This window comes from Pezoporus occidentalis, unplaced genomic scaffold (genome assembly GCF_034315485.1).
Source record: "Pezoporus occidentalis ecotype Australia unplaced genomic scaffold, CSIRO_AGI_Poc_V1 ctg22, whole genome shotgun sequence".
NCBI lineage: Eukaryota > Metazoa > Chordata > Aves > Psittaciformes > Psittacidae > Pezoporus > Pezoporus occidentalis.
The window spans coordinates 4,449,472-4,473,476 of record NW_026914072.1 but is presented as its reverse complement, the minus strand read 5'-3'; the positions used below and the strand labels follow the sequence as shown (position 1 = coordinate 4,473,476).

General features: G+C 39.5%; 2 protein-coding genes across 5 annotated transcripts in view; one reads left to right on the top strand and one right to left on the bottom strand.

Annotated features, from left to right (window-relative positions):
- The window catches only part of CSTF3 (cleavage stimulation factor subunit 3), a 49,979-nt gene extending 42,295 nt beyond the window's left edge, over window positions 1-7,684 (bottom strand). Inside the window, exons 1-2 of one of the 4 annotated variants that reach the window (XM_062620269.1) lie at window positions 7,386-7,684; window positions 5,324-5,402 (exon numbers count right to left, since the gene is read on the bottom strand). In XM_062620269.1, coding sequence (XP_062476253.1) covers window positions 5,324-5,362 — 39 coding nt within the window. In that variant the 5' untranslated portion in view covers window positions 5,363-5,402; window positions 7,386-7,684. Of the gene's footprint in view, window positions 1-5,323; window positions 5,403-6,951; window positions 7,106-7,385 lie in introns of those variants that run through there. The other 3 variants (XM_062620267.1, XM_062620268.1, XM_062620270.1) reach the window with 3 other exon arrangements.
- A 71-nt stretch (window positions 7,685-7,755) lies between these two features.
- Window positions 7,756-24,005, top strand: part of HIPK3 (homeodomain interacting protein kinase 3) — a 100,849-nt gene continuing 84,599 nt past the window's right edge. Inside the window, exon 1 of the mRNA XM_062620258.1 lies at window positions 7,756-8,449. The gene's annotated coding sequence lies outside the window, so the exon portion shown is untranslated. The remainder of the gene's footprint in view (window positions 8,450-24,005) is intronic.

Here is a 24,005-nt window from a genome sequence, read left to right as displayed (position 1 = left end):
CACAATATGAAATGAACTAGTGATCTTATTTATTCCAAAATGGCATGCATAAACATATTTCATCTTCCAGAAGACAGCACTGAAGCTTAAATTTCCAAAGTTTAAACTCTATTTATGTAAGTTATCTATCTCTACAGACGATCCAAAGTTGAAAAGTTTATTCAACAAAGGTCTAATTCTAATTCACCCACATCAGTGGTAACCACTGCTTCCCATTATATACCATCTCAGTGAAACCTGCTTGTCTCAAATATTCAAACATATATTATTCTGCATTCAATTAGATAGAAATGCCTATCAGGAGTACTATGAATGTCAGCTACAATTAAAAAATAACAAAATAAACCACAAACAAAACCACAACAACCCCACACTACAAAAACAACTGAAGCATTTGCAGCACAGGGTCCTGCACTGCAAGTAACAGCTTTCTAACAGGAAAAAGCAGAATGGGCCACTGAAGCACATTTCGCCTATTTCTGCAGTAGTTCAGCTTTATTATCTTAAACCTCTCCATGTGACACAAAATAACTCAGCTGACACTGTAGTGAAACAGTTAAGGCTTCCAGGAGTTTAATTTCACCTATGCAGATATTGGGCAATAAACTCAGAGAAGGCTGAAACAAATTAAGCTGGTAAAAAAATAGATGCTGATAAGATGCACACTCATAACATTCCTACATATTTTTTTATGTTTGATACAGGACTCCTAAACTATAAAGCCTAATAAAATGTTCATTCTTTTATTAGAAAAACAAACAAAAAAACTAAAAGGCTAAATGCCTTCCTAAATAAACAGATATTCACTTAGTGGCAGCAGATAAAATCCTCCATGCAGTTAGATGAAACATAAACTATTGGAATTCTACAGATATCATTGGGGTTTTAAACTAGACTACTTGAAATGACTTGTACCCTATGTCACACTCAACTTCCTAAGGGCAGTGAGCACTCCCTCTCCTGCCTCTATCGTTCTCCAAGACAAATAAAAGCCATCCACATTTCCTAGAGGCAAATCAGTATCCTGGTTCTACTAGAGCAAAAGTAAGGCCTCCTTACCTTGCATCTTCACACGTAATTACTCCTAATATATTTGGATTTCCAGCCTGGACTGTTCTGCCAGAACTAAGGCATTTGGGCAAAAATGCATTCAGTTATACACCAAAACTGTGCAGACTCGCATCTACCACAAGCATACAATGAAAGGGAGCAAGAACCTTGACTTCTAACCTAGCTCATTTATAGCCAGAAAGATGTTTGATCCCAGTTTTGAAAACTTTACAGTTCAAGGGGTATGCAGCTTTTGATTATGCATTTGTCATTACAATACACGCACAACAGCCAATATCCAAGTGTGAGTACTTAATTCTTGGGTGTTCACTGCCATGATCTTTTCCCTAGATGAGCATTTTTACTCCCTTCCTCTGGTTAAAAGAGGCACTTAAGTTAATCTCATCCTATAACAAGTCAGTTCATGGAGTTAAATCAACAGAAAAATAACACTGTTACAAAAATGATTAGTTTTATAACGGTTCAAGTCCTCGATTTCAGGATCAGATGTGATGCAGAATAAAAGATGCAAAACCATACAGGACTTCAGCAGTCCCAACTTCGCTCAGCTTAAACTATCACACAGCTGCACATAATCAGATAGATACTGGCTTTTAGCATTTCTTTACTGCCTAAAATAAAAAAAAAAAACAAAACTGCAAAGAACTGTTGCATAGAAACTGGAAAAATACTTCTTTCCCCTCTGCTATTGATAACTGTGTTCAGTGTATCTCACACATAATTGGGCTCCTATCCCACAAACAACCCTCTGAAGGTCATGGCATTTTAGCATTTAAGGTTCCATGTCCACAAGGATCTCTGTTACTACAATCTAGCCTGATTCACAGCTTCCCTTTTATTATTTATACAAAGATAAAGAGCAATGGAATTTTAGTTTCACGGATACTAAAAGTGTAAAATCATCTTTATGACTATAGTTTCCAAAATCTGAAAAGACCTAAATCCAAACTATCCAACAAGCAGTCTAGGAGCTTCTTTCTGCAAAATACCTCAACTGCACAAAATCCAAATGTGAATTCGTAAGAACATCTGAGGGAACAAGAATAGAAGAAATAAAGTTGACTTTTAATATGCAGCAGAAGTATTTATCAATGAGCTTCAAGGAAAAATTCTTGGTTTATACCTTACTCCTAAAATCAACAGTTAACAGTTTCCCACCTTGTGATTCCAAATTGTGTAAGAAAATACCTAGTTAAGCACCTTTTTCAACTATCTGCACCAGCTAATGCATCCAATTGCTTAAAGCAGCCTCCTATTTCCAAAGGAATCTTCCACAGTGAAAATGAGAAGTATTAAACAGCTGCTCCACCTGTGAAGTGGCCAGTTTAAAATGGTTTAAAAACTACCATTAGTTAGGAAATGAGAACTTCTACAAACAAGACATACAGGCCATTGTACACAAAAAAGACAGGAATTTTAATGGATAGCTCAGTCAAATCAGTTCAACATCCAAAAGGAGATTTATGTCCATTAAGACTGAAGCTACGTTTTGGAAGTATTGCCTGGATGTTGCAGTTTAGCGTAGCCTGGACTGTAGCAGGTCCAATGAATACAATTTCAAAGACATTAACACACAATTTAACAAGCATTGTTAGTGGTCCAGTGAGGTTAGTTTACAGGTGTGTCTCACCTAAGTTTTCTTCCTTAAAGTTTAGTTACAGCTGTATAAAGAGCAAGTTTTAAAACCCCTCCTTCAGTAAAACATTCCTTCACTAGACTATCGTTACACCCTATCAACACTCAGTTTCTTGAATCAGTTTTTAATGCCTTGCCACTTTCTACTTTACCAGCAACTCAATTCAACTATGAACACAATCTTGAAAAAAATTTTGTTGCCACTATTAACAGATATAACCCAGCATATTCATTTTAAATATATTTTAAAGGATACTTTTGTTAAGTACTGGCCTGCCCTAACATAATCTGGGCTGTTCTATCAAACTGAACGAAGTTTTAGATTAGTAATAATTACCATTCTTTCCCCATGAGACTATTTCCCAAACATTGGCATCTAGACAGACATTTTCTACTTTAACAACTTCTTGGTACACCTGGAATTTACTGACTCTGGAAATGCGGCTGAAATATAGAAATTACTTAAAGTTGTATAAATATTGGAAAAAAACCACTGGATTACCAACTCACAAGTCTTCCTCCACCAATCCATGTTTTCAATCTGCTTACAGCCTGTTCCTACTGTGAGTTTAAACAGTGACAGTAAACCCAGTTTTACTATATATCATACATAAAACAATATAATCTGAGAAAGATCTGGGGAAGAGTTTCTTTCAGATGGCTCCTCCTGAGATGTTAAACCCACACAATCCTACAAGAATAAACTTCTGCTTTCAGTACTGCACTCAATGACGTCTATTTTTAAAACCTTAAGCTAAAGTTAGCTACAATAACATTTACTATTGCATTTAGAAATCAGAAACTTACATGATACACTATTACAGAGAGACACGAGGCATGAATGAAAGCAAAGACAAAAGTACTCTCAAGAAACTGGAACAGGCTGCCACAGAGGTCTTTTCTGTAGTCACGGAGACAATACATTTCTTTTTTCCACAGCTCAGTTTTGGATCATGTAAAGTTACATGCATGCCAGACTGGGGAATGTATCATAGAAAACGGTTACAGGAAGCGTGAAATGCATGTTCTAGCCTTAAAAGATGAGAAAACAACTAATGCAGGGGGCAAAGGAAATACTCTTCAGGTAAAATTGATGCCTGGCACGTATATACTTATTAAGCAGGTAAGAACAGTGGTCCTGCCAAGGTAGAAAGAGGCAAAGAGCACAACACATTTAGGTCTTCTTAGAGGACACATGAAACACGATTGAAACGAAACTAGACATGTACATCGAGGTCCTGAAAAAATGCGGACATACATTGTTATATCGTTTGTAACCTCAACACATGAAGAAATTGGGAAAAGCTTGTCAGGAAATTTTCTGGCAACCAGCGGAAGATAGAGCCTTTCAGTCTACAAACTAGGGTTTCTATGATATAGACAGGGCTAAGCATCTGGCATTTTAAAACCCACCTTTGGAAATTCTGGTTTGTTAAAACATCATGCAGACTGCCAGGAGTCCGGCAGGGCCCTATGAGAATTCAAGTCCTCACATCATTCAATTGGTTCTGAAGAAATTAACGTGGGTCCAGCATAGTTGACACACTGCAAGAATTTTAAAATATACTGCAATAGTGGTGGCTTCACACCACTTTTCTGTGGCTTCATCACATTTCTTTGGCCCCCAACCCCCTCTCTGTTCTACCATAGTGATGCAAGGAGGGGACAACCTACATAGGTTAGGCTCCTGAGCTACACAGTACAGCAGCCTAAAAATGTCTGGAGCCAAGCTCAGCCTAAAGGCAGTAAAGCCACATTTCAGTTGTACTATACCTGGTCAGCCAACTAAAGACCAGCTGCACCTTTAACCTTACAATACCTTTACTCTCCCACCCTCCCTACATCCAACATTCCATTCTGTTCTTCCTTCCCACACTACCAGCACTTCATGCTTGATGCACCCAGTATGGCAATTTGTTACTCACACAGCTGCTTTTAAAAGTTCCCTCCAAAACCCTATGAGCTGGGAAGCATGATGTAGACACCCCTGTGTACCAGTGAGTCAGAGCTAACAATTCTGATTTGTCAGATATTTAACATTGTGCACTCTCATGTATACATCTTAAGAACATAGATGCAAATTAACTAAACAGTCACACCTTTCTACTGATCTGTGTGACTGTCAGTGAAAATGGCACCCAAAACCTCAGAAACTGGTCATGGAAGTAGCAGATAAAACCCAAACCAGGAAAGCCAGATGCAACCTAACCTCTGCTTAGCTTCAACTTCCCACAGAAAGAAGCATCTGTAACTGTAAGAATACTGAGCACACAAAGTTACAGAGACCTTCACACAGCACTACATTACAATATATAGCAGCCGCAAAGGTGGGAAGGAAGCAGGGCACAACTGTCCCAGTCATAATTCTCTATTGTTCCTTCTGTCACTGAGACACAGTGAATTTAGGTGCATCATGCCCTGTAAGAACATAGTTGAACTGGCATCAACGCTTACTTAAGGTGCGCCTCCCTCTCTACACAACTGGATGTGTGGTAGCCTAGGGTGCAGAAAACTTCATAGTTGAAGACACTGATAGCAACTGTGGTCTACCTCAACATTAGGAATAAGAAACAGAATCCTGCCAGGGTAAGAAAAGAAACTGTGGAAGACAAGTTACTGAAACTGAAGGAAATGATGGAAGTGGATAACTGAGCATAACAAAATTAGAAACTTCTAGGACACCAGAATCCAGAGGCCTTCATAAAGAAGACGGAGTAGTAAGAAAAATTATTTAATCCAACTAAAGAGTTGCTTGGGTTTTTTTTTGTTTGTTTCACGGTTTGTTTGTTGCTTTGTTGAGATTTTTTTTTGTTTTTTTGGGGGGTGGGGTTTTCTATATTTTGTTTGGGGTGGTGGTGTTTGGTTGGTTTTTGTTAAGTGGACTCAACGTGAAAACAGTAATTACAATGGTAAAAAGAATGAACCTTAATATAGACAAAAAAAATCCCAACCAAATCCAAGCCATATGTTAACCTATGTTTACACAGGTTGCAAATAATGATTTGCAGTTTCTGAATGCTAAAACCCTCTGTGATATGGCATTGTGGTGTTAAAGCTGTTACTTTACAGAACAGCTTTTACTTTTGTATATGGAAATTCAACATTTTGCATATTAAAGTCTCCTTTGCAAAAGAAAAGGAATCAGCATAGGTTTTAAGGTAAATAGCAATGTATTACAATCATGTAATGAAGTATCAGTGTATTTTTTCAAAATATATCAGAGTGGGTAGCTTAAAGATGAAACACACTACACATCAGAATTATTAACATTTTACTGTAGCATATTCTTACTTCATTGATACTATCTCCCTTGTGATGAGGATAAACCATTCTTAAGAACCCCTTGCTTAAACATACTACGAATATACTTAGTAACCTGACCAGCTTTAAATATACAAGCTTTTAATTCATAGGATATTTTCCTAATGAGCCAGGAACTAGGTATTTTGCATATTTAGCACTTCCCTACTCCCCTTCCCCAAATCGGTGACCTTACAGAGTTTACACATCACCTTTTTTAAGTACAGCCCCAGGCACACAGAAACATAACCTGTTTTGTAAAAAGACTAACATTCCACAAAGAAAAGCTTAAGGGAGCGCTAAATCATCAGCATAATTTTAAGCTTCTTTGTAGGCCACCCTGGCCACTAAAGAAGGCCACAGTGTTATCAATCACTTTACCCTCAAGTCAGGAGCTTCCATCCACACTCCTCCAACTAATACTGATTTTAAAAATAGGCCTAACTATTAAAAAGACCTTTTGAGAAAGATTCTGCCAGTGAATAAGAGACAGCTCATGGTAATACCACATTTCAAAAGATGGCATACAACACTCTTCACCTGCCTAGAAAATAACAAGTTATCATACATATTATATTAAAAAAAAAAACCAAGCCTAACCCAACTGAAAAAGTGGTTATTTTTCCACCAAGAGCAAGAACGCTGTACTGCAAAGAAGAAGCTTTATCAAATAAGACTACTTTTACTGGTTCTAATTTAAAGGTGTTTAAATAATACCTTATTTTGGAGGAAAAGGTACTGTTAAAGAGGCTCACAGCCACATGTTATGTTCAGAAAACGCTCACTTCACAAAACACTGCAGGTGTACCAGTATAAACAGCTTGTCCAAGTTTCAGTTTTCCTCTGAAGTGCGTGTTCACCACGACCGCGGATAAACGAGAACGGGAAAGCAAAGCTCACTGGAGTGCCTATTGTCCACCTCGACCTGAATTCAAGTCTGCTTACCAGAAACTCGTAGACCGAGCGCGACACAGTTTTCTGCGCACTGCCGGTTCAACTGACGGCGCGCGCCAAGAGCGGCTCCGCGTACCCGTTCCCCCCAGCGAACCCTTGGCTGGCGGAATAAAGTCGAGGTCCTCAACATGGGTGTGTGCGGTGGGGGGAGGGAAGGGGACCCCTTCGCCGACCACGCCACCGACGGGACCGGCGGGACTTACAGGGGTAGGGAAGAGGCAAGGCCGTGCTGCCCGCGGCCTCCCCGGGATCAACAGCAGCCCCGGGCGGCGGCCAGCTCCACATGCTGCGACACAACCTCGACCCTGCCGCGGCGTGCACAGCACAGCCAACACAATGCAGCCCGGGCCGGGCCACCGCTACAGTCCCCATAACTCCCAGTACTACCCTCACGGAGAGGCCTACAGCCTCACCCTCTTGCTCACCTGGTCTCCGGCAGCTCCGTCTGCGGACATAGCGTCTGAAAACAGGGCACAAAGACAATCCCCCCTCCCAAGCAGATTTAAAACCCCTTTAAAAAGCGCCCGGCACTGCCGTCGCTACCGCGGCCCGCTCCACCGGTCGCGCCAACGGCCGCGGAGCGGAGCCCAGCCACTTTAGCGATAAAATGGCGGCGTGGCGCCTCCGGCCCGGCTGTCAGCAAGGCGGTGGGTGGGGGCGGGGGGAAGGCGGGGTGTGGAGAACGGCGGGAAGCGCGTCATTACAGCTGCGCCGCTCTGGGGCGGAAGTGGTTGTGCTAAGAGGGGCTGCAGTAGCGAGTGGGGAGCGCTGCGGCGCGGCCCAGTCAGTCTCCCCATGTTGCAGAGGGTGGTCCTGTTCGCCGTGGGGCAGCTCTATCTGCCCCTCGCCGCGTAGGAGCAGGGGGAAGCCCTGGGGCCTGCCCTGAAGCCGCAAACGGGGCGTTCCCTGAAAGGCGCCCGGGTAGGGCCCTGGGGGCCGCTGTAGCTGTGTTCATGGCGCTGGGCAGGGTCGCCGTGTCTGCATTTTCTCCCTTTGCTCTGCCCCCAGGCCGGTTTACTGGCGGACCGGTTGTTGTTGAAACTCTGAAGGACAGTGGGCAGAAACTAAAAAGTTTTGGTGATTTTTAGCCTTGGTCCTGCCGGCTCGTCATGGGCTATTTCGTTAACGAAGCGTTGCCTCTTCAACAGTCACTTCTTTGCAGCAAGCCGGCACTGTGCCCTTGGTGAGGTAACTTCAGCAATGTCTGCTAGCAGCAGACCCGTCCCTTCCACCTCACAAGAGTTCTTGTTATTCAAGGAGGCAAGTTCAAAAGACAAGCTGAGGGGTCATCGTCTCAAAAGACCTCAAGGACACAGGAGGCAGCTCCCCCTAAAGCTACTTAACTTCATTTGCAAAGTAACCGCCAGTCTCTCCGTGAGAGGAAAAGCTTTGAATCAGCCTCTGCAGAGAAACTATGTGAAGCATTCATTGAAGGAGGCTTGGCAAATACCAAGGTGAAAGCTGTTTTAGCTGCCTTCACAACAGCAGTGTAAGTGTTCTTAAAGCTGTATAATACAGTAATTTATGCAGAAATACTTGAAAAAACTTGATCCTAGCACTCTTTAGGTTACTTTCTGCTTCGCCTTCCAAGTCGCTTCCTTACACCCCAGTAATGTGTGTGGAAAGAGGACCTTTTCTTCTAAAGCTTGACACTTCAACCTTCCCAGAAAGAGAGCAGATATGACCCACCCGTGAAGTAACATTTTCCTTTTGGTGTTGAAGAATTTTGAGTCTGTTATTCTTCAGAGGTGAAATAAAACATGCTTAACAGTCTGTGTTGGTAGATAAGCTGTCCTGTTCTTTGATTTCTGTGAGAATAGTGATTTTGTGATACAAGGCTACTTCATTGTTTTTTATGAGGTGTTTCTTCCATGTCACAACAGACTCTATTTTGAAAGCATTTGATGTTACTACAATTTCTTAAAAAAAAAAAAAAAACAAAACCAAACAAAAATTTCCAATTCATCGCTGTAATGTTTTTCCATTTCCTATTAGGAACAAATTCTTTATAAGTAATTGCTTAAAGCAATGCTGCTAAAATTTCTAACTAGATAATGTGAATATTATTTTAGGTGTGCAGAGTGTTTGCTCTCTTGGGGGGCTGGTTGGAATTTTGATCTAGTTCTTAGTGGTTTTGTTCAAGCATATTTTTATTCTTATTTTAGCTGTTTCTGCCTTTGGGATTGCTTTCTTCAGTTTCATAAAATGATAAAGGTGGTTTTGAATCTTGACAGCACCAATGACATCTTGTTTGTCTAGTAGAATGACTTAGTAAAGAGCAAAATAAATGATGCCTACTGCTCCTTACCTACTATAGGCCCTCACTCCATGTAATAAAATAATGTGCTGTGTCTTAAACTAGTGTTGTTCTTGATTTCTTAGTTCCATACATAGAACAAGCCATGGGCAAAACCCCAGGTGCTGTAAATACAACTAGTGCCTGTATCCTTTCTGCCAAGTGTTGCTGTGTGAGCCTGAATGAACTGCAATAGCGCATAGCCTTAAATCTGTTAGCTGGAGAAATTTAAAAGGAGCACTGCTGTACAGAAAATAAAATTTAAATTTTTTTATTGATACATTGTACTTTATCACTTGAGCTTGTCTTGTTTTGTAGTTAGGTGTGAACTTTTTAGCAACTTTGTGAAAATGGGTTTGTTTTGGTGTGAATCTTTCAAGGGACAGTATTACTTTCAAAGCCTGTGTGTAAATGATAGGTTACATTTCAAAGTACCTTTAAAATGTTACTTTGTCTTAAATTTATAGTTTACCTCTAACAGTGTTATCTTAACCCAAGTTTTACCTCTAACTTAAATTTGGGCCTTATATAAGAGTCTACTAGCTTGAGCTCAGTAGCATTGGAAGTTTATGTTAGTTGACCCACTTGGCAGGCTGATTTGGACCTTTCTTGGTAGTACAGGAGCAAATAATAGGGATGCAGCAGCAAAGCTTGCAACAACTACTTAGTTGCTAATTCCTTATGCATATGTCAAACCTTGTTTTAGAATGTGGCTGTTCCTTTCATTCCTTCTGAACCTGTGTCATCTGGAGTGGAGTAGCTCTAGGCTTCTAGCCTGAGGTAGAGAGAGCAGTAAGACATGATTACTGGCCTGTCTACTTTGGAAAGCTGTACTTTAATTTTCAGATGGTTTGTGATATCAAAGGAACAGGACATTGCTAATATGTGCTATGTTGTAGTGATTCATGCTTAGTTTAGTAATTGACATGAAACTTAATGGCAAGCTATGAGTTAACAAGCAAACTATTGTGGACTATGCTGCTCTGTGGGTGTTGCAGAAATTCAAAACAAACCTGAACGGGAACATGAGTTGGAGACTACTATACCTATGGTAGAGTGGTACTCAAATATTTCTGCTTGGAAAAACAGTAGACAAAAAATGTATCACTTAGGAAAAAAAAAAATCTCAAAGAAGATGAGTTCTTAAAGTAAATAGATGTTGAACCTTATGGGCTGCCAGGCCAAGATCTTGGCAAACCATAAAGTGGGACAAACCTGAAAGGAAGCTACTTTCACAGAGTTGGGGCAGTGGTCATCAGATGGAGCTGATGTACCCTTCTTCCGAGTGATTTTAGTTGCCACAGCAGATTATTTTTTAATACTAGTTATGAAATAGCAGGCTTTGTGCAACCTTTTGCGTGTGACTCTATAATATTATTCAGAAACTGCTTGCAAAAGGATTCACTCAGGTACTATTATCAGTGCTCAATACTGGAGAGAATATTTACAGCAGATTTGAACTGCCCTATTAATTGCTATGTGTTAGCGCTGAATCTCAAGCTACGAGTATGCTGGATGTTGTCCTCCCAACTCTGTCATAATATTGGAGGCTGTGTCACTTCCCTGAGATGGATTTCAGCATATGTAGGGTGAAGACATGTTGACCTGAAACATGTCTTGCTACTGGCTAGGGCAATTGTGGGCTCTGTTGTTTCCTCAGCTGAGAGTTTTGCAGTGCTTGTGTACCCCTATGGAACCTATAATCTGTCCTCTAAAATGACAATATTATGGGAATTCTGTGACTAAACCAAGAAGGTAATCTGAATTTATATTCCTATAGGCCATAATTAAAAATTAAATTCATCTTTCTGCCAAACTGGTTTTGCTCCCCATTTGACATCCACTGTTTTAGAATGTGTGTCTCACTAATTGGTTGCATCAGTGGCAGAGATTAGGAAGGAAGCAAAATCCAATCTAACAAGTTTTGCTGAGTTTGTTTTCTTGGGCTCTGCACTGGTACTGCTGGAGCTTGTAGTGAAGAGTGAAGGAAGCAGCTGGAGGGATTCAGGTGGTGAGGAGAAGGCAATAGTGCTCAGTTGAAAATGGTATCCTGCAGTGACATTTCAGCTGATGGGAATGTCAGTGCATGAAGCTATTTGTGTGGGTATGTGACTGGTAGGAGCTGTGGCATCAGATCTGTTGCCCAAGTAATATTCTCTGAAATAGGTTTCTTTCTGGACATTTTCTCACTCTTATCACCAGGTCATGTGCAGCACAGCACTACAGAGAGCCTTTCTTTGCTCTAAATATGTGACTTACAGGTACTGAACTAGGAGGTGAGTGCAGTGAGCCACTTGCTCATCACATGAGACTCCACTGGATTGAGACATGCACTGTGAGGTTTGGAATATGGAAGACTTTAATATGTCAAAATGAAGCAGCCTGGGTATTGGATCTGTTGCCGCTTCTACGTCACTGGATCCAATAGTGGTCTTATTTATCATCAGTAGTTGGGAGAAGATGTCTTATTTGTTTCTAGATCTGCCCTGTTCCTAACTCATGCTTTCTGTTGTCATCTTTCCCATTTGATTACTGTAGGCAGAAAGACATGTAGGCATACACCAGTGTCTGGTGATTATCATCCCACTAGAGGTTTATGATATGGAAAGTGCAGAGAGGGTCATGTGTTTTAAGGAGTGTCTAGGTTACAGAAACAAAAAAATAGGTTATGACACCAATAGCAAAGGATGAAATTCAGTGTCCCCTGTTAGCCAGTGACTTGGGCTTCATAATCATAGTTTGTTATGAAATTAAAAACAGGGTCGGTGACATGCAGTGGTAAAAGTTCCGTGTGTAATGCAATGAAAGGAAGAGTTTTTTTTGAAGAAAAAAAAATGGAGAAATTTGTCAGGTTTTAAAATTAGTTTATTTAAGGAGTGAAAGTACTTTAAAAGTTTAGTATTTAAACAGATAACAAAGGTGAATGGATTAGTGAAAAATGAGGGTTAGCAGTAGAAAACAATTGTAGCAGACTGCATAGTTGCAGTTACGTATTTTAATGGCATAATAAGATGTAAAAATTACGGATTCAATTCTAGCTTCCTCAACATCAATTTTTTTGCTTGAATTAGCTATCATTTAATGCTATTTAACACAGTATTGCCTCCTTTATTTTTTGTAAGCACCTTTTCACCTTTCCAAGAAAAGTATAAATAATCCATACTTAGACCAAACAAGCTGTTTCTAAAGTTTTTTCTGTTTTTACTCCAGTGTTCTTTCCTAGTATAAGTCGTATTCTATGACACTGCTTGTGTTGTAGATTAGTACTACTATTCATCAGTCTTTGTTTATATTATCTTGTGGATTCTTTGGAAAACTTACCATAATGGAATGAAATATGAAGCTGGATCTCTGTTCAAAACTGTATTTTATTGATGAAATGCTAAGCAGTGGAAATAATGCTGAAAGTTGTTTAAGCCAATGGCTGGATATCCTCAGAGGCAGGTTTACACTGTTGTTATTTTTGGTTGGGTTTTTTTCTTAATATTTGTGGACACATTTTCGTGGAGGTACCATTTATAGTCTGCACACAGAAAGTCCAACATATCCTGAATGCTTTGGGTGTACAGTACGTGCGCAGATCAGTTCTTCAGTACGCGCACAGTCTCATGTGTCCAGCAGCCATTTCTATGGCATTCCTGTGTGCCTACCCCCAGGCTGCAAGTGTCCATGTGTCTGAAAGTTGGAGAGACACTAACGTCCTCCAGTTCTGCCTGGGCAGAATTTCCAGGAAGGCAAATAGAAGAAATGTTGAAAAACTCAAATTGCAGAACAGAGTTTAAAAAAAATAACACACCCCCCAAAAAAAAAAACCAACCCAACAACCAAGCACCAAAACCCGTAACCACAAATACAAGCACATGCCCCTCACCCGTGAACAAATGAAAAACCAAGCCAGAAAAACCCACCCCTACATGGATAATGCTCTTTGCTTGTGTACTGGATTAAAGTGAAGTCTGGAACAAGCCTGGCAGCTAGAAGGATAAAGATGAAGTAATGTATAAAAATAGAGCAGCACAGTTCACCACCAATTGCAACGTTCTCAAATTTTTGAGTATTTCTGAAGTAGTTAGAAATCTGTTTAATGACGGCTGCCATGGGTTCTTCACAAGCCTCTTCATGAGGCTTGTGACCGCTGGTGGCCTCGGCACTTTGACTCACCCGGGAGATGGCAGGCAAACACCACTTCAGCTCGGCTGGAAGCGGGGCTAGAGGCCAAGCAGCACGTACTCGGCAGCCGCCCAGCAGAGAAAATGGCATGGCAGTAATTTCGGGTATTTTTATGTCTAGATTACAGGATTTTTTTCCTGCCACAGTACTATTTGACATCAGGAGTGGCTTTCTATGAATCCCGCTGTGAGTCACAGCTTGCAAAGATGAATCATTTTTAAAGTATTTTAACATTAACTTATTTTAGAAACAGTCATGTGCATCTCAGTTTTAAGGGTATTAATACTTAAAGGTAATAATAAAAGGGTAGAAAGTAAAAGCCTACGAAAGGAAAATAGAGGCATCAGAGGATGATTAAAAATCGAAGAGGGATCTTGCCAGTATTTAGCATAGCAGTCATAATCCAACAAATAGAAAGGAGAGCAAAGTGAGGTGGGGCAGAACATACTTGTTTGTAGTTGGTGTTGCATGGCTTTCCATACCAGCATTCAGCCTCAGTTGTTTTCTAGTGTATGCTTAGTCTGGTTGTAAATACACAAATAAAGCCTTTTAAAAAGTGTTGATTGCAGTTATTTCTCATTTAGGATCAGTGATACAACATTTATTGTGAATTGTGTTTGTCTGGTAAAATAGTAGAGTGCTTCCAAAAATGTTGAACAGCAAATAAAAAGTGACTATCTAAGCATAATGTTGTTTGCACTCAAATGCCTTCTCCTTAGCAGAATAATCCAGTCGTCATCAGATGCGGGTGTAAAAGTAAGTTTGTAAGACATTAGATGCTATTTGTTTTCATAATATACTGGAATACGTAAACACAGAACATCAGAGGTTTCCACCTCAGCCTGTTTTGGGTATAACTCTTGTTTTCTTAATTACAAGTTGCTCACAAACTTGGAGGTTTTCCCTGCTGACACAAATTCTACCTATTCAGGTGCTGTGTTTGTGAAGCCTAGAGAAACAGGAAAGGTGGAACTGGCCACCCTGTCCACCTGTAGTGGGAGTGGGGAGGTTGCTATGCAACTATAGTATTTTACATTTTACTTGAAAGCTCAGCTCCAGGAAACAAGAGTGTATGTAAGAATTAATCAGCCTTTCTAAGTTCGTTTCCTTTTATTGCAAAACAAAGCTTGTTTGTGTGATCCAAATACATTGCAAATTCTCAGAAACCTAGAAGAGATGTGAAAGGAACCAAAGTTAAGGGTTATTTAAATCTCCTTATTTTAGGCAACCTTGATGTAAATCTTGGAAATGCCAGTACCCTCCTGGTGCTGGAACAGAAATTATCCCCTCCTTCCACATTCACAGTCTACAGCTTGATCCACAAAATATTCCTTGCCTTGGTTCAACTTCAGAAACAATTGCGACTGCCCTGTGTTTCCCAGCTTAGGTTATGCTTCTGTCTCTAATGCACTGTTGTCAGAGTTTATGGTTATCAAGGTTTATTTTGAAGAAATAACTAATGTGTCTGACCCTCTGCAGATCTTCCATACTGGTGATGTTACCTAGTCCAAATTCAGTTCTGCATGCTGCACTTGAAATAACAGCTCCCTTTGATTTTATCCCTTTGTAAATTTACCTTGGTAGATTGTGTGCTCTTTGAATTAAGGATTATGTTTTCATATTTATCTATAAAGCATCAGGGTACCATGGTGGTCAGATCAGGCAAGCAGACAGTTAAATATGCACTTCAACTGACAATGCCAGGGTCCTTTTCAAGAAGAAGTTTGGCTTCATGTTAACAGAGCTCTGTTCTCTGGTAAAACAGTGAATCCAAGTGTTAGTGTGTGCTACTTTTTAGTAAATTAATAGGGACACAAAGCTCAGGAGGTGCTTTTACATTCTGTTTCTTAGGCAAGCTTGCAGTTAGCAGTGAAGATACTGCATTTCAGCCTCAGTCAACCACCACATGCTATAGCAGAATTTGCTTTGATTTTTTTATTTCTGCAATAGCATAACACTGCACTTTGAAATCTCAGTTAAAGGAAATGTCTCATCCTAAATAAAAGAAAAAACACTGTTCAGGTCAACCACCTGAAAAGTATTGCCTTGTCTAGGCAGCTCTAATTACATGTTGATTGTACTTGAATCTTACATTACAGTTCATTTCATGTTACATTGAGGCATTTGTTACTGTTTGTGTTATTTTGACATTCTAAAAATAATAATACACAGATGAGTGTTTACTTTGAAACAGTAATTTCATTTTATTAGGACAGGGAGGGCAATGAGGCAGAAAAGGGAATGTTATGCTTGTATGTTAGCTTTTGTTCTAAGTAGTAACTATCCAAAGACTGACTGGGTACAATTCCTGGAGAAAATTCCTTCCTGGTTATGGTATACATTATCACATGCTGTTTGTGAGTTGCTGTCACTACACAGCAAAGCAGTTAAAACCCTCGATGGTGAGCTACAAGACAGGCCATGAAGCACTTACGATATATTACTATAATTTTAGTTGCATATGTGTATATGTAAAATTACCCAAAACCGTAATGATCCTGCGATGATTTAACACAAAAATGAGCATGCCATGGGTTTCTTATATTTATTTGTTCCTTGACCAAAAATGGTCTCCCTTTATTTCTCATTATTCAGTCTTTCTGTTACCACTTCTCTTGTGGTAGTTTGTTCTGGTTTTGTTCACTGTCTCTCAGACGTTTTACTGCAATAGAAGGCAACAACATGAGAGCTGCTGTTTATCAGAAGTATGCATCTGGGCCCTTCCAACCCAAACTGTTCTATGATTCCACAGTATGAAAACCAGAATTTCAGTGCAAATTTGATCACAAATGAATAGCTTCCACGACTTTCCTTTTTATTCCTGTAATTCATTAGAGATTATGTGCACTGAGGATGTAGGTATCCCAGCACAGGTTGGGAATGCCATCCACTCAGGCATCACAGAAGGTTTGGGAATATTGTCAATGCTAATTACCTTGTAAATCCAAGCACCCATTGCAACAACTGTAGCTTTCCCAGTTAAAAACTTACTGCCAGCAGATCTGAAACGATTCAGCACTAATTGTTTTCACAGAATGCTATAAACATGCCTTTGGGCTCTTGTTTGGATGCTAGAAGTACCTGAGGACTTTGTCACATAGCTTTATGCATATGAAATGCTCTGGACCTTCTGTGGGTTAAGTATCAAAATGTGCTTTCTGCAGTATGTGTTCATGTTCCCAAGTTGAAATGGAAGCTATGTAAGAATCACTGGTATGTCAGAACAGAACCAGTTCAGGCCCTGGGTTTGTGTTGATGCAGTCTGACAAAGTTGCTTCTAATACTTTTGTGGACTTCGACTCCAGAACAGCCTCTGAAACTCCCGTTGCTATTTCCTTGCATGCCAAAAGAACAGCAGGTCTTTATCTAGTAATGAGGGAGAACAGAATCCGTTTTGATGTCATTTAGCTAGAATACCCCTGCATTAACTTTGTTACTACTAAATTATTTTCAGGTGCTTCCTTTAGCCTGTGATCCTTGAGATGAACAGAGAAGTTACCCCTTAATTTCTTTTGGGTGTAAGCAAGAAATAACATAGTATGTTGAGGTCCTGTGCGTTTCAGTATACAGAGCCAGACAGCTCTATTTGCCTATGTGCTGGTAAGATTGAGGACATGGCAGCAGCATGGAGACTGTCAACAGTAGCATGGTTTTATGGAGAGGTACACAAGTCTTGCTGAAAAGCATGTGATAACTTTTTGGTTAATACACTGAAGACAAATGCTCAGGGAGTACCATAAGCTAACTGATGACAGTGTGAGTCTGTGATGAAGGATGGCACATAATAGTGTCTCCTAAGTTATTTGCTCATCAAAAGATGCAATTGTGTTTAGAAAAGGTGAAAGACAGCAAGTTTGGCTGGTTGTGTAAGAGTACTTAGAAGAGTTAGTGCATTGTGTATACTATCTAGCTCAGTGTGCTTTTTTCATTAGTATCTTTGTCCTCCCACTTTTCTTTTTGTTTCTTCTTTTGCTGCATAACTCATTTTTACAATATACTTTTGTTAGTTATCTGCTGGTTCTCATAATGAATCCTATCCCTTCCTTTTGCTAATCTCCTTTTCAGGTTTGCTTTGAGAATTCATGATCTTTTACTGCATTTTTGGTATAGAAGCTAGCTCTCTGTACTAGTTACCAGTGTTAAAGAACCATGCCTAAGCCATCTACCAAGTCATGTATCTTATATTTTATGAAAATATTCAAGTCTGTAGGAAAAAAACACTGTTGTATGCACTGGAAAACTGAGAACATTATTAGAAATGTAAGTTAATACCAAGAGGGAATGAAGAGAAATGCCACTGTTTCAAATAGAGTGGTAAATGAGCCTTACAATCATGATAGGGCTTGAAACCATATTTACTCATCTTTTAAAGACCTCAGAAGAATCCTATGGATTAAAATCTGTTAGGGCTTCTTTTATTCCTCTCCTTTAAACTGGTAATTTAAAGCAGCTGTCTCTTAATACTCAAACAGAACTAAGAGAACTAACTAGTTAGATTAAATGCATTTTAAATATCTATATATCTTTTAGAATGCCTTTAAGTCTCTCTACATGCATATAAAATTGAGGAAACAACTGCAGTTTTTCTTTCCTAGATGTATTTCATTTGTTTTGATTTTTCTATTTAACTCACATTAAAAAAGAGGATATATAGCACATGACAGTAACAACATAAAAGCATTTATAAAACCCAGATAAGGTGTCTGGGTGAAAAGGCAATTTCAGTCCTGAACCTGCAAATACAGATTTTTTATTTTTTTTTTTTCTATTTAAAGTATTTTATAATGTTGAAATACATCTTAGTTCAGACAGGGCTTAGGAGCTATTTGGGCTAATGCTGCTGTTTCTGTATACTCAGGGTATTGCTTACATATTTTTCTCATATTTTGGTTATTTTGCTTACTTTGCACAGGGTTCTAGAAAACAAACTGAAGTGTTGCTAAATGTGGGACATAAGCTATGTACTTCTAAGGTGATATAGCATGTTGTCTCTGGGCTGTCTGGTAATATTGCCTTCTATTGCGGTAAAATGTCTGAGAGACAGTGAACAACAAATGACTGAAAAACTCCAAGAAACAGGAATGAAATACAGGCAACTATTTTGAGAGAAACTATTTTACCTTTTATTTTTGTCAATTCAGAAAAAATATTGTTCCTAAGGATTATCTGAATATATAGGACTCAGTTAAAGTAATTTATTTTGCATTTTAGAAAGATTTTGAATGAATACATTTCTCCATTATATTCTGGGAATAAAAAGGTAGGGAATACTTCAGGCATTTGTAAAATGATAAAATTCAGAGAAAGGTTTGTGTTACTTCTCTGTGATCAGTGCTTGTAAATAACATCCTTTTTAGGAACTGTCCAGGTTTTTTAACTAGGGGTAAAGAGGAGATCACATTAGTTGGCCTTCTGTGTAGTTCTTTTTAGGGACTAATGGAGTTTGTTTTGTATTGAAAAAGAGCACATATGAAAACAATGTCTGAAATAATGTTTAGAATGCAGTGTCAAATTGTGTGAGAATTAAAGCTGCCATAGGCTAAAGCAGATACCAGCAGCTTGAGGGAGGATACAGTAAGGAAAGAGTAATAGCCCTTCTTTGTTATCTCTTTATCCAATTTTGTAAATAAATACATTTTAAAAAAGTAATATACAAAGCTAAAATCCTCAATGTGCCAAAGCTTATTTCTCTGCATAGAAGGGATTCCTTTTTTTTCATATAGGCACACTTAAACTAGCACTGAAATTTGCAGTAAAATCCATCTCTAAAGAGAAATGAATGCTTAAAACTGGAGTGCAATTTGAAAAATAGTATACCATAAACAACAACCAGACCTGATGTCACCATTACTGGAGGATGAAGAAGTCCAAACATGCCACCTGGAGAGTGGCTGTGATTTCACATTGACTCTTGGATCCTTATTTCTTCTCCTTAGATGGTCCTTGTCTTTTATTAAATTCTGATCCTAGATAATTTAGGTGTAAAACTCACAAAGAGCTTACTAGTGGGTTGCTTTAAAGAATCATTTGTGATTTCCAGAGATTTGGCTGCAAAATTTGAGGCAGACATTTTCTGAGTGCAATGCTGGTTTCTGTATAACAAGTCTGTCAGATCCTGTAGACTGTTGCATTTGTCCCATAATTGCATGAATACTGCCTTCTTGTCCCTAACAATTACTATAAAACTGTGAAGAGTTGTTCCAGTGCAAATTGTATATTTGACGCCTATTGACCCTTTGAATCCTTTCCGGAACTGGAAAAAAATTATCATAAGATCATTATTGAATTGGCTGTGGTCTGTGTCCTCTGCCTGTTTTCTGACCAGAAGAGTGCAAAACAAAACAAAACAAACATTAAACCAAACCAAAAAGAGAGGAAAAACATGAAAAGGCATTTAGTCCAGAGTGGTATGGCACCTCGAGACTGATAGAGTAGGGAAGAGATGAAAACAGGCTTTATAAAGAAGGTTCCAATTACAAAGAGCAAAAAGGCAAACCAGGAGAAGACATACTAGCTTGTTTACTTGCTTACTGAAACTTTCCCTACCAGCTTCTGAGAATCCTGGTACATCCATCTCTGATATTCATAAAGCATCTGAGCTGCTTTTTTCACTGCTGCTTTTGCTACCAGTGGTGTGCTTGTGGCTCACCAGTTTTTCTGTACTATATAGGCAAGCTCCCTTAGCAAGCCAGCATATGAAATCTAGAATGTGGTTTGGAAACTGTAAAACTTCACCAGTCTAGTGGATACTGAGCTGGGATATTTTCCTTGTGGATCTTCCCTATTCTCTCAAAAGGCTGTCTTTTTGTTTTTCTTTTTCTTTTTTTCCCCTTTCTTTCTTTTTTTTTTACCCTTTATTTCTTTCTTCTTTTTTTTTTTTGTCTTTTCTTTCTTACAGAGCATGTACTTTAATAAATTGCATTCAGATGGTGGTATTAAAAAAAGAAAAGGCAGAAGATATTTAGGAAAAAAGCTCCAAACCCAATACACATGCTCTGGTAATTCCTCAGTATAATTTGTGTCAGTAACTGTGTCATGTTGCTCTGCACAGCACTGGGATTTGCACGTGTCATGGGTGACAGTCTACTTCATATTCTCGTTGTAAATTTGTAAATGTCAAGGTAAGCAGTAAATAGCCTCCTCCCAGACACTGCTGAAGTAGCTTTAGGACTACAGAGTACGTGCCATGGTACTCATTAAATTGTGCCCTGGTTTCCTCAAGTGTCCTAGTGTAGGAGTTGTTACTGAGGCAACACAAGGACTACTGTGCAACTCCTGTAAAAACAAGTTACCAGGGTGTGTCAGGCATCCACATACACAGGGGCTCTGCATCCAGAATTGCCTTTTGGGGTTTGTTTTGTTTTGAAGCAACTGAGAAAAGCAAAAGGGGATAGAAATAGTAACGTAAAAAGAATGCTTAAAGGTCTTTTAAAAATTTAGGGTTTATGTTACTTTTCTGTGCTCTGCTTTGGGTAGGAGAGAATAGAAACGCTGCTCATCAGCCTACCTGAGCCTGCTCAAAGCTGCTGGGTGGTGGGTGGCTTTACCAAATGGTAGTCTTCTCACCAGCAAAGCCTGACACTGAAGCAGAGCAGAATCATTCTCAACTTGGACTGGGAGGAACCATTTCTCTGTTTGACATGGAGAAATTCGTCCATGAAGCACTCGTGTTCTGTCTGTGCTCACTATGTGAAAGTGCAGAGTGACCCAGTAAAGGATATGATTATGTTGTTCTAAACAAGTGCAGTTGTGATAGTTGAAGGGGTCTGCTGGAGCCACAGCTTTTACATTTGGCTAGAGACAGATAGGAAGCAGAAACCTTTACAGTTAGCCCCAAATGAAAGAACAGACCCTAGAGACAGGCAACAGACACAGTTCTCTTATATTAAGTCATAATTTGCAAATAGTTGTTTGTCTAACCTTTTTGGCTTTTTGTGTCTGTACAGCAGATGTTAATGCACCTGAAAATAGAAAGTCTGAAGCTTATATATCCATTTGTTTCATATTTTAAAGTCTGTGTGTATGTTTATATACTTATGTATAAAAATATGTATACAAATATGTATGACAGGAGCCTTTAGTAATAATTCCTGACCCATTCATTTGCATCATGCACAGCTGACCACCATTTATCTGTTCCATTGCTCAGAGCCTGTTTTGTATGTTAACATCCATGTTGCTCTTGCTACTAGGATAAGCAGAGACTGTAACTGGAATTACAAGGCACTGACAGGCTTCCTGCATATGCCATATCTTGGAAAAGAAGTGTTTGCTCCTATCCTACCTTGAAGCAGGGTATGTGTAGATTCTATTCTATGGTGGCTTCTTAAAAAAGTTACCTTGAAAATCCCTCTGAAATATAAAAGGCAGGCAAGCCTTGCAAGTTGTTGCCTACTGCAGGTATACCTCCAGGTGTATTTTCTGCTCAAAACCTGTGTTCTAGAGCATCCTTATAGCAGCTAAACGTTCCGATAATGGCAACCTCAGACAGGTACTGCGAGATCTTCATGTATTGGTCCTTGTTAGGTTAGCTAATTTCAAAATTACTTGTTTTGGCAAACTACCATCTGTTGCCTAACACTTGTTCCACAGGTGCTACAAACAGATCCCAAAAATGAAACGTTCCTTTCAAATGCACCCAGGTTTTTATTAGCAGGACTTCAGGGAGTTTTGAAGTTGCTTATTTTGCTGTATGTAGTATGAGGGCATATGTGAATTTAAGACCAGCTTGAAAGACCTCGAAGGAAGCATATTTCAGTGAATGCTTTGGCTGTGGTGTAAGTACCTGTTAGAAAAGGGCTGAGGCCCAGGCTGCTCTTCCACCTGCTACTGGGTTTCCTCCCCAGCTTGGTTAACTCATTTCAAACTGTAGCCAGACAATAAGATGGCATATAGGCACTCTGAATTACAAATCATGATTAGAAAATGTGAGAAAAATAAAGGAAGCATAGAAGGGATAGAAAGAGGAGAAATCAGTCCGAAGACTCTGAATTACTGATGGGCCTAAGCTTGATTTGGCTAAAAATTCTCTTTGTGGTCATAAATCTATGTTTAAAATACCAAACCCAGAAGAGTGTCAGGTTACTAACACGTGGCAGCATCCTTGCATCTAGAAAGGTTAGGCAGACACAAAATGCAGAAAGGTAAAAAACCTGGATACAAGCGAGGGCTTTATTTTAGTGGAGTGGCCAAGACAAGTCTCTGTATCTATTGAATTATTCTGCATGGGTTGCTACGGCCATTGACTTGATACACAGGTTTTATTGTGCCAGCATGTAGGTACAGGAGGAAGATTAGCTCTGAAAAACAAGTTTTAAATAATTGCTTTGGAGCAATTTTGAAAGATTTTTGGTTTTCTTCTATTCAGCCATGAAATAGAAGTGTCCTGCTGATGGCTCAAGCATATTTTTAATTGAATAATTAACATGGACAATAGGCATTCAGCAACATTTTTTGTTGGTAATCACTGGATTTACTAATCTCCCAGAAGGTGGGATGATTCAGAATCTTTTAATGCCCCCAAAGTAGAAGATAATTACATACTCAACTTGAAATAGCATTGAGTGCAAATGCTGAAGAGGAAAAATTAGAAAATGTTCTTGAGGGAAAAATGGGGGAGGGGGGAATAATAGTCCTGGGTACTAGTAATAGTAAGGATACTTATGAAACTGCATTTTAAATTTGAAGTTTTCCTTACTCTGTCTCACGCTTGCTGTGTGGTCAATGGGCTTGGCTGCACTGAGGGCAGAGCACTCACAGGAGCCACGTGGCCACTATGTGATGGGTCCGAGGAGATGTTCACGGTGGTCACACGTGTTCACACAGAGTGAGTGCTACACTAGTCAGCTGCTGAAAATTATATATGTAGCAACTGTCTGGTGAGCTGTGTCATGGTGAGAGGAAGCTGTTAGGGCTCTTGTGGGGAGCATTAGCTCACATAATCAATGATGCTTCATTCCTGAAGAAAGTGTAGTGAGCCAATACACATCCTGGGTGTGCTGCATCATGCGTTTATTAATGGCAACTAGGAGTTTCAGACTCCGGAGCCACGCTAACATACAAAGTTGCATAGCCTAGGTTAATGTTTGGTGTGTAATACCTTTTGTTGCAGTAATGAAGTTCTGAATATAGACTACTAACATTCTGAGTATCACTAAGTATCTCTTACAGTCACTTGACAACAGAGGGCTGCTGTTTGCCATTGGACTTAATTCTCACAGTAATGAAGAACTAACAGAAAGCTGAACATTTTCTCTTGCAATTGCAAGGGGTATTCTTTTAACATGAATTTTTCTTCCTCTGGAGGGGTTGGAAAAAGAAGCTGCAGGTGACAAATGTTAGTCCTATCATTTACTTGACTAGATGAAGACAGATATGCTGAGGTGGCAGGGCATATGATGGAACCCAAACAGAATAGGAAGTGAGTTACTAATCTTATTTCTAGTGTCCATAAAACAAGGCTATTAATTAACCTGTATAATAAGTACTCTTCTTACATAAGGGTCACTTGAGACTTCACTATTCACTTCAAAGAACTAGTGATCAAGTTCACTTTGGCACAAACAGGGCAGGGCTGGAT